The sequence below is a fragment of the Phaeoacremonium minimum genome (genome assembly GCF_000392275.1).
Source record: "Phaeoacremonium minimum UCRPA7 unplaced genomic scaffold PA7_03_scaffold_47, whole genome shotgun sequence".
In the NCBI taxonomy this organism is placed as follows: Eukaryota; Fungi; Ascomycota; class Sordariomycetes; order Togniniales; family Togniniaceae; genus Phaeoacremonium; species Phaeoacremonium minimum.
Window position 1 is genome coordinate 268,800 of NW_006920954.1, and position 10,796 is coordinate 279,595.

The 10,796-nt window shown below is 51.3% G+C and overlaps 3 protein-coding genes across 3 annotated transcripts; 1 reads left to right on the forward strand and 2 right to left on the reverse strand.

Moving 5' to 3' along the window:
- Window positions 1-288: 288 nt before the first annotated feature.
- On the forward strand, window positions 289-1,433 carry UCRPA7_983 (putative ureidoglycolate hydrolase protein; the record flags this gene model as incomplete). Its single annotated transcript, XM_007913572.1, has 3 exons — window positions 289-329; window positions 856-1,306; window positions 1,359-1,433. The coding sequence occupies 3 exons, from the start codon at window positions 289-291 to the stop codon at window positions 1,431-1,433; spliced, it is 567 nt and encodes a 188-aa protein (XP_007911763.1).
- A 576-nt stretch (window positions 1,434-2,009) lies between these two features.
- On the reverse strand, window positions 2,010-6,209 carry UCRPA7_984 (putative dna repair protein rad8 protein; the record flags this gene model as incomplete). Its single annotated transcript, XM_007913573.1, has 2 exons — window positions 2,010-3,231; window positions 3,670-6,209. The coding sequence occupies 2 exons, from the start codon at window positions 6,207-6,209 to the stop codon at window positions 2,010-2,012; spliced, it is 3,762 nt and encodes a 1,253-aa protein (XP_007911764.1).
- Window positions 6,210-6,461: 252 nt separating this feature from the next.
- UCRPA7_985 (putative snf2 super family protein) lies at window positions 6,462-10,796 on the reverse strand (the record flags this gene model as incomplete). Its single annotated transcript, XM_007913574.1, has 4 exons — window positions 6,462-8,789; window positions 8,976-10,061; window positions 10,113-10,365; window positions 10,420-10,796. 4 exons carry the CDS (start codon window positions 10,794-10,796, stop codon window positions 6,462-6,464), a joined length of 4,044 nt encoding a protein of 1,347 aa, XP_007911765.1.

Consider the following 10,796-nt stretch of genomic DNA (forward strand, 5'->3'; position numbering starts at 1 on the left):
AGGAGCCTCAGGTGCATAGTAACCCTCGATCTCAGGAAACGCCTGTGGTTGTTGTGCCGCCTGTTGGACGCCCCGCGACGCCCTTTGAGCGGCACGAGTCCGCCTTGATTCTCTGCCAATATATGCCTGGAACTCTTCGTCCGTCATGTGTGAGGTGTCTTGGACGGCAATCTGCTCCCGCTGGCGTCTTTTACTCCGCCGATGGATCCTAAGCCAGGCGAAAATGCTGAAGGAAATGGCCATGACGATGAGCAATGGGATGAGAATATAGTAGGCCAGATCCATCTAATGGCTCTAGGGCGAAGACGAATGCAGTCTTTTTTGATAGAGTAGGTGGAAGACGGCAAGACTACCGCCTGGGTATTGCACTATGCCTGCGACCTGGAGACTGCCATGCTTCATAGCAAAATGCAGATGAAAGTCTGAGTTGTGAGATCTTGAAGAAAGCTGTTCTAACTCCTGAAAACCGTGTTACGCGTCATGCCAGGATCTCTCCTCATTTGTCTTTATGATGGCCAGCTTTCTTGCATGAGCAGCGATGTGATTTGGCCCAAGTTGGAGACTGAACACGAACTGGCGTGAGGCGTAGCCCAATATTTGACCCCTGAGCCAGGTCAATTGGCCAGGCTGCAATGGCCCTGTACCCAAATGCTGTTAGTAGAAACGTAGAGAATGTAAACGAACACTAACAAACAAATCGCTCTGCACCAGTACGCTAGCGATGTCATCTCCTGCCCGCTGAGATGCCCCACTCCGAATAATCAAACCCCGACCCAAAAGCGGACACGGCAGGGCCGTTGTGCAACCTCAGGCCATCCCACTCCCAGGTCCCCGGAAGAACTGCCCCCTGTTCAGGATGCCCCTGTCCATGGATGTCGATGGCCTGGACGTCCTCGTCTCTGCCGTTCCATTGACCTCCGACGCCTTTGCTCCGTTCGGCGAGCTTGTCGAGAACCCAAGGCCGGACCTCCATCCCTCACAGCACCCTGCCGTCGCCGATCCCGGCGGCGCAAAGGCACAGGCACCGCTACCCTTTGATGCCGTGTCTGCGAACCAGGGCTCTGCTATCAAGTATCAGCATGTCACCCGCATGGTCAACCTGTATGGCCAGGCGCCCAGCAAAGCACCTGGGGAGGCCGTCATGAACATGTTCACATGTGCGGCGCGCAAGCTCCAGCGCCAGCGCCAAGGCTCGGAACCGGCGTCCGGCAGTGAAGGTTATTTCAACGTCCGGATCCTCGAACGGCACCCCTACACCACGCAGACCTTCAGCCCTCTGGCAAAGGATCCTAATGCGCGGTATCTTGTCGTCGTAGCACCGTCATTACCGCCTAGTGACGCTGATGCCGCCCTTCCAGTCCCCTCGTCTGGCGTCCCTCATGGGCGATCACAGGTTCTCCCGGGACGTGGGCTCCCAGATCTGCGTCGACTGAAAGCCTTCATCACCACAGGTGCCCAGGCTGTGACGTACGGGGCGGGAACGTGGCATGCACCGATGGTCGCTCTCGGTCGTAAGGGTTCCATCGTGGATTTTGTAGTCGTACAGTTTGCGAACGGCGTTGGCGTTGAGGATTGCCAGGAGGTCATATTCACGTCCTCGTCATCAAAACAATCCCCGAGGATATCTGTTCATATTTCACAAACGGCAAGGGAGTCGAAATTATAATCAGTGGTGCCAAAATCCACATCGAGGGCATTCTACAAACATGTCACATCATGAACTCAGGGTTTTTTTTTTTTTTTTTAATAATTATATTTAATGTTGTTACATGGTTGTACAAAACAAAGTTGTCATAATGTTCTGGGGGCTCCCCCCCCCCCCCCCCCCCNNCCCCCTCCCCTTCTCCTCCCCCGGTGGTAGTACAGATTTTTTCAGCTCCTAGGGCACTTTGGTTAGAAGAATCCATGATGAGGTAGCAGCCTGTTAACTTACCAAAAGGAGCAACACAACGCAAAGCAAAAGGACTCCTCTTCACCGCAATGGAATCTCGACGGATCGCGGCGCGAGACTAATTGTAGAACCGCTGCTCCGGAGAGGCAGCTCGCCCCCCCGAGCCGCTCAGGTAGGATTCGAACTGGCCGTAGGTGCCTGGCCAGCACACCTCACGCCAGTCCGCAGCGGTCTCGCGATCAGTCTCGCGCTGCGATCCGTCGAGATTCCTCAACTTCCACTTCCTGATACATCGAGCGCAAGGGGCGTAGCCGTCACATGGTTGATGTGAATACTTGCAACTTGCGCAGCCGACGCGTCGAGTGTAGGTGTCATCGGTGTAGCCTCGATCCCGGCGATCGCCCTTGAAGTCCTTTGGCACATTGATGATGGATGGCTGGACATACACCTTTTGGTCGTAATTGCACATTTTGTGTGCGAATCCTGGGTTCTTCTTGCTGGTCTGCATACCCTTGCATCCGCTGCATGGATGACCACCATCGCAATCCCACCCCTCCTTGGCGCAGTGAGAACATCTCTGGTCCAGAGGAACGGGGTTTTGAACAATGGGACGATGAAGCTTCTTCCTGGCGATAGGGTTCTGGGCACTGTGATGATCGTGGTCGTGGTGATGACCGGCGTCATGATCCTCATCGATAACCATCTCATCCCAAAAGGCATCGTCCGGTCTCGTCATATTTAAGTACTCGGTTTGCCCACGCACACGCGATGACCGTCTGGCTGGCATGCTGGCAGCCGTTGCCTCATCAGATGTGGATGGAACAAAATCAGGGTCATACTCATTGCGTAGGGGCCAACCAACGAGGCCGGCCGAAGAGTGATGGCCCCGGTTCTCGACTTCATTAACCTCGTTGACACCGTACGCATCGGCATTATTCTCATCAGCGTTCATCTCGTTGTCCTCATCGGCATCGCTCTCATTGGCGTCCATCTCGTCGTCCTCATCGACGTTTTCTGCTCCGCTGCGATCCTCATGGTTCGCTATACCGTTATCGTTATCGTTATCGTCATCGTCATCGTACTCATCATCATCATCCTCTTCTGAGGGCGAAGACGGGTTATTATGAGCGAGACGATTCTCAGACGCGATGAACTTCTCTCGAGAAATACGGATCTTGCCGGCTTCCACGGGCTGCTTGGAGAACTCGGCTGCGCGGCCAATGTATTGACCCTTGTCGGTATCAATATCCGTGCTCTTTTCATTGCCTCGGGGAGAACGATTTACCTTCTTGGGAACCTGGCCATTTACGACGAAGGGATATGGATTCTCCTCACGCGGGCTAGATAACTCCTCATGCATGTGTGTGTCGTCTGTCTCATCGGGCTCTGGACTAGACTGCGGAGCGGGACGTCGAGGGCCCATATAGCCTCGATCGGCAGGCTGCGGGTACGGCGCGGATCCTCGAGTTTTGCCACCCATGATTCCTGTCTTCTCTGTAGTCACAGCGAGAGTTGGGATCGAGGAGGCTGTCGAGGCCAAAGGAGGGTGAGATGGGGAAGGTGAAATTGGGGCAGGCGGAGGTCGCGAAAAAGAGGGTTGAAGAAGTGAGGTTTCACTGGAAGCGGGAAACTGTGCAGTGAAGTTGGTTTGAGGATGAGAGGAACGCGAAGTTGTGGGTTGACGCGTAGGTGCTCTGGTGAAGCGTGTCTGGTTGCCTGGATAAAAAGACGAGGTATTTGTACCTGACGACTTTCGAGTGGTGTTTGTGTGGGCAGACGGGGAAGCACTTGTTGTGCGGTCTCCGGGGTGTCCACCACCTTCCAACCGGGATGAGTTGCCACGTGCTCCGGAAGCTTCCTCGACATTTGACATCGAAACTTTGCCCTGTTTAGACCATATTTCCTCCTCTATTGTGTCCTCGCAAATAAAGTATCGGATATGGACAAACTTCTTCTGACCCCGGCGAAGACAACGACCCTTGGCCTGCCTCATGATAACTTCAAATTCATGATCATCAGCTTCATGCAAAGCAGATGGAAAGAGAACATGATTCGCAATTGTGAGGTTAGCTCCCGCAGCCTCAACCTGCCCAAGTCTTAGAAGTAAGACCTTTGCACCTCCCTGCTTGAACTTTTCAAGATCATTCGAAGTCAGACTGCCCTCTTGCCCGCCCAGGAAAGTGATGCCATGGGATTTCAGAGCTGATGACATTTGATGTCTCAGGACGTCGAACTGCACAAAGATTACAACATGATCCTCTGCAGGGGTCTTCTTGATGTAGCTGATTACTGCCTGTATCTTGTTGCTCTCCCTGATGTCGATTTCAGCATTTTCGATGGCATGTCGTGGCTCATGGAGTTTCGAGCAAGGAATAGCGGGAGCAGCACGCCACTTCGTGTTGCAACCTCCGACTGGGCAGATCTTGCTCGAGTTTGAGGCGCTTTGGTTGACCATATTGCATGACTGGCAGAGGAAGTGGCCACAATTTGGCAACAAGAAGCTTTGGTCGAGATCCTCAATCTTGACTTGACAGAAATCGCATGAAAGATCGTCTTGGTGTCCTTGAGGGACGTCTTGTCTCTTTTGTAGTCTCTTGACGGAGAGTATGAACTTGTATCTTCGTAATGCGTCTATGAACGCCTCAAGTCTGTCACGGAAAAGTTCGTAGAATGTCATAAGATCGTCTACAGAGGCTTCGGTCTCGCTATTATTGCGTTTGACTCTGTTGCCGAACTTCGGGTATCTTCTCGCTCCCTCAGAACGAGCTCGTTGCTCCAGATAGTCATCCAAAGATGCAACGCCTTTCTCATGACTGATGATCAGATTCCTGAGATGCTCGTTGGTCCTGGACTTCGTGGTAGGCTTAAGACCCCTCTTACTGCATTGGCGCAAGAGTTCATCTTTGCTCAGGTTATTGAGCAGGCCAGTGAGCTTATCCTCTTCAACAATACTAGCAGCATCCTCTTTCTCCTTCAAGCAGGCTAAAATGAAATCCTTCATGGACTTTGCTGTACCTGGTGGAAGATCACCAGTCAATTGACCCTTGAATGGCTCGAGACATTTTCCCAGCACAAGAGGGTCTACATCTCGATGATTGCTTGGGAACACTAATCCGTGACAGGAATGCATTCCCGTCAAATCTTGTGCTTTATCATGACGAGACTTCCAGTAGGCAGAATCTATGAAAAGTTCGCGCAGCTCGTCTGAAGAAAGCTGCTCAAGCTCCTCAGATGTGATGGTGTAATAGTCCAGAGCAGAATGTCTTCCCCGTCCGCTCTTGCTGAAATCCCAATTATCCAGCGAGGGTTCCGGCCGAGTCCATTCGGGTAGAGTCTCGGAGACATCTCCGGCCGTAAGACAGTTCAGTACAACTGTTCGCAAAAAAGTATCCTCGGAGTACGTGCCATTCCGTCTCAGCAGCTTGTTGAATGTCTCGTCCGCAAGCTCAATGCTGGTTTTCGGCTTGTCCCACTGGGAAGCAACCTTGAGTTCTTCAACAGACTCGTCCTCAGCCATCTGGGGGGCCGTTCGGGTAGGTTGCTTGGGACCCTGTTTTGTGTTCAAGTGATGAACTCTATTCCGAAGCCAGACCATCAAGTCAAAGGTCGCCTTGATCTGCTTCCCAATGTCTTGGACGTTTTTGACGCAATACTCGGCAAGTTTATTGAGAATTTCAGTCGGGTTATAGGTCTGTTTAGAGTTGTCAAGAGTTTTGCCGTGCATGAAGTGTTCCAAGTTACATGAGGCAGTCATGATGCGGGCTTCTATCGCATTACTCGCTAAAACGACCTTCATCTTCTTGTCCTTCTCAACAGTGTAGGTCGCTAGGGCGTCCTGGGCTGCCTCACTCATACAGTAGATGTCAGAGTTACTGCAGGACAACTCCTGTTTGAGTTCCAGGTTCATCAGCTTAGATGCGAGGTTCATTCTGACGATAATGACCCGCTCTTTGTGCGCGAATTTGTTGAAATCAACTGTGTTGCAGCTCATAAAGTTCTTGACAAAGCTGATCCCTTGCTCATACTGCTTGTACGTGAAGTCAATCGATTTGATTGCTGCGTAGGATCGAAACTTTTCAGGTTCCGTCTGCTCTGTCGGCTCATTTGAAGTGACGGCAGGCAAACCTGGCATTCGATTAGCTTCAGGCGAAGCCACATGGACGCCGAAAATACGGGCCATCATGCAGACATCCTTCAAACTCTGCAACGGAGGAGTTCCTGAAAGGAGCCACTTGGAATCGGCAACAAGGCCGACCACGAACTCGTGGTAGTAAGGGACACTCTTTGTCTTGACATAGGAGTACTCATCCACAATCATCCGAGAAAACGCGAAACATTCAAGTGGGAGGATGATCTCTGAATTTGTCGGCGCCTTGTGGTGCAGGTCTTCCTCCCCGTCATCATCCTCATCGTTATCCGCTGCTTCAGTCTGCTGGTTATAAGTCTCGTCACGAGAAGGAGGATGAAGGATCAGATTCCTCAATTCGCGAGCGCGTAACTCGTGCTTTTTGGATTGTGCCTGCACAGCTCTCCGTAGGGCTAGGTCGCTCTCCCCTGACTTTATCCACTCCTAGATGATGTCCCTCAGGGAGGAGCGAGCTCGTTGGTTCCAGGTCTCGTAGCTTCTGGCCGTGTACTTGCCGAAACGCTTCTGCCCAGAAAACCCGGCAATCAGATCAACATATTTCTCGTTGAACAAACTGTCGCTGACCAGCACGATGTTTGCTTGTCTCATCTTTTGAATTGTGATACGCTTCAAGTCATTGATTGTCTTGATGCACTCAACTGCCCATTGACGCGAAGAAGATTGAAGTTTAGCATCGATCTCAGATGCCCATTGGTCCATGATGGTCGCTGGAACCACGATGAGAGTAGCTTTCAGATGAATGCGAGTCTCAACAGACTGTGATACTCGTCCGCCGTCCTGATCATAACTCCGCTCTGTCAAATCCCGGGATTGCCGGATACTGCTCTTGAGTTGATCGTGGTCCCATTGAGAGTCGCAGACCGCAAGGCATAGAATAGTCTTTCCATAACCAACGTCATGGGCGAGCACTCCACCAGTGCTGCCCCAATATTTCCCATCGTTCTTGCGGCTCACTGTCGCCATCACTGACACTCCAAGATCCTGCGAAAAACACTCAGAGAACTCTCTCTCCTCGAATGGCGCGGCATATCGCTCCCGGCATATCATCTTGCCAAGGGCAATCACCTGATCGGGATCGAGCGTGACTTTGTTATCTTTGAAGGACTCCATCTTATCAAGGTGTTCCGCAATCAAATTCTCTCTAGACCTGGCGTACGGGATATTGAGACCGTCTTCATTCAGAGAGAGGACCTTACCAGCTGTAAACGCCGGTTTAAGGAATGAGCTCAAGCTGTGGAAAGTCTTGCAGGGCGACAAATACGCAGCATCAATAGCAATGGAGCCAGTTGCTTTTTCACGAATGAAGTCGCTGTGACGATCAAGCCGAGAATTGTCCGCCAGGTTTTGAAGCGCCAGATGAATAAGAAGCTCTGGATTGGCTGTAATTCTGGTCTCAATACTTCGATGCTTATTGGCCTTGAATGTAACGCCAAGTGCCGGAGGAAGACTCTTCATCGCGTCCATGTGCAAACGTGCCTGATTCTGGTCCTCGTATGGGTAATAGATTCGCTCCTTGATCTGCTTGTCAGGGTTGAGCTCCACGAACTCTACCTTCGGTACGGGGGGCGGCATTCTAGCAGTTTTGGTTGCTTCTTCGAGACGAAACTCGATGGCTTGGCCCTGAATGTAGCCAGGGAATCCTTCACGTGGGAGCTTGAGCAAGAAGAGATTGATGCTCTTCGCAAAGGCCGGGATACGGCCATTGCGCACACGGTACCACCCATCCTCCAGAGGACGCGATCCGGCCTTAAGCAGTGCAATCGCATCGTTGGGATCATATCGCAGCTTTGCTTGAAAAGCAATGATGGTACGATCGCTGTCGTTTATAGTGGCCTCGCCTTTGCTGAACGAAGCTCTTGACCCAACATGAACCTCCGCCTCTGTGAAAATTTGTTGTGTCCCCTGCAGTTGATCACCATTGCCGGGCGCGAGGTCGTGAACGGATTCATGCGAGATGTCATTAGTATCGAGAATGATAGAATTCTTATCCATGGGGATCCAATGACCGTCGATGTAAGACTTGACTTGAGCAGGAAACTTCTTGTGAAACTGAACATTCGGGTCAAATCTCATCGAGACCTCCCGGTATTCACGAGATTCAAGTTGACGATGAGCCCGCGCTATCACAAATTGATCTTTGTCAGCGGACCGGAAGGGTCTGCAGTCCTTGAAGAGATAGTTGTCTGTGGTATCGGCTTTATGAAGCGCTCGTTCTGCTGTGCCACAGTTCGCCTTCTTGCTGTATTTGAGACCTAGATCCGACAATAAGTCCTGAGAAATCTTCTCACGGTATACCTCAGGAATATTTCCGGGCAATTTGTTGAATGCGTCCTCAGTGAACCTGAGCCGAATGTCCACGCCCTCTTGTTGTGTAGCGTGCATCTTGAAGGTCAACCGGTTTGCCTTCCACACCTGCCATTCGTCATGAAGGGTTGGCATGACGCTGCGCTTCGGTCCTTCAAGATCTGCAAAGCACACAGCCCGGGCAATTGGCTGTTCAAGCTCGAATGCCTTATTCTGATGTTTGACCAAATCTGATGCTGGATTGACCAGGATGTACCAGGTAACGGTCGTGGCCGTTCCCTGCTTCGAGACCACTGCTTGAAGCAGCATGTGCTGCGAACGATAGTGAACAGTAATATCCTCCGTAATTGTGATGCCATCAAGGTAGCAGATAGGGCTGCTGGAATGCATTGCATTCAAGAGGTCCAACACCGTCATGCCCTCCTTGTTGTCCTGTGAGCTCAGATACTTTTGACAAGATGTGCTCAAAGTCTCATGGTTGAAACGAAAAGTGAGCGCTCCGGGGAAATAGCTTGCTAATCTTCTCTTCGTGGATTCAGGAGAGATCAGCCGCGGGACATGCGCGTGTGCGAACTTGTGTCTAGGATTTCCAGCACATTGTCCACAGGCAGTTTCACCACAGTCTTCGCATACACGAATGTCAGGTAGCGTAGCAAATGTATCGTGACAGAAGCAGTAGCGGCGTCCTGAAGTAAAGACATCTTTGAATGAGCTATCGATCACACGATACGACTTTGGTGACCACAGGATGACCTCTCCTTCAGGCTGTGAAGGGGCTTTGCTTCCCTCGGATGAGTTTCGCTGAAGGCCGTCCTCACATGTGTCAGGGGACACTCGCTTGACGGATCGGGGTGCATGAGAGTCAAGAGCAACAATCATTGACAAGATTGAAGCACTGGCGACTGTTGCAGTCATGGCATTCCCAGCCAGATCTCGCAGTTGCGCCTGAGTCTCACTGGACAGCAACAGATCGTCGATAGGAATACCTTGAAGATGCAACGCCTCACAACCAGTGATTAGCCGTTGCTGGTTGGTCAAGAAAGGTAGGCCATCTGGAGTGATGCACCCGATGCCACCGATATCATTCCCATCAATCTTGAGTCTGGGCACTCTATCGGCATTCTGACTAAGGTCCACAACCAATACCTTGTAGGTTATGTCGCAGTCTCTCGTCAGACCGATAGCATAGACGATATCGATCATGTCCAATACACGAACGGGCTGGCTGCGAATCCACGCCCTATCACAGCGCTGATGAGGCTCCATGTAGGCCACACGGGATCCGACTTGCTCGATGTGGTTCAAGGATGGTGCGTCATCGGGAATCTTGTAGAACCGTCGTACATTCTCATGTCGAGTTTTCGACCTTATCCAACTGGTTTGATTCCCACCATCTTTTGCCTGAGTTTCAGCTCTGGCGCGAATGGCTCTCGGATCCTCCGGAGACAGGAGAAATCGCTCGATGTTGACGCGATCGGGATGTTGAAGAAGTACCATCGTCTTTGCCCACGATTCGAGAATGTCAGTCGACTTCTCTTTGAAGATCGCATAATCAACAGCTATCAACCAGCCTCTCTGTCGGGTTTGAGGCACGCCGTAGTTGTTGCTGTCTAGGGTGATGGCTTTTGCAGCATATCCGCATTTTGGAAAATAGAAGTTGGTAAACTTGTTCCACGGTGCAGTCTTGACATTCTCAACAATGACAATCTTGGGTCTAGCCTTGAGAAGAAAACCAAGTGACCCCATCAAAGTGGACCACGACTCACTCACTGTAGTAGTGTCGTCAGGCATGTGCTCCAAGAGAATTTTGAAAAAGTCTCGATCAACCGAGCCTGGCTGCGAAGCGTGGTCGGGATCTCCATCGACGACTTTCTGGGTGAATTTAGCCACAAAGGCTGCAGTGAGGTCCCCATATTGCTTCTTCTTAGCGTTGTTTAGGTTGGAGAAATCAACGCAAGAGGATCCAAAGACCAGGAGATCAACATTCGTCGGAACTGTTTCCATGCAGCCATCGGCTGTCATACTGTATATCAATTAGCAAACGCTGTTCTTCGCCTGTTTGACGCTGTAAACTTACGCTCTGGTGGATTTGAGGTTTCCAACCTCAACAACGTCCCGGAAGATGAGAAGAGGCGTCTTTGTGTTGCGACGGATATACGCCTGTTTGAATGGTTCGATTTCGCAACTGAATAGCTGATTGAACTCGATAAGATTGCCGAGTTCGAGTACACGGCATGCCTCCTGGAATGCTTCACAGGCCAGGATAGGGGCGTCGGTACCAGAGCAGAGTGTAGCGACATTGAATTTCATCGCACCTAGCTTGTCAGACTTCAACTGTCCAAGTGATGCTGCCTTCTTGACCTGTTCTCGAAAGACTGATGACAAGTCGACACTGACACGGGCCGACTTTTGGGATTGGGCAGCGTCGGTAATGACGTCTGGAGTAGCTGGCAT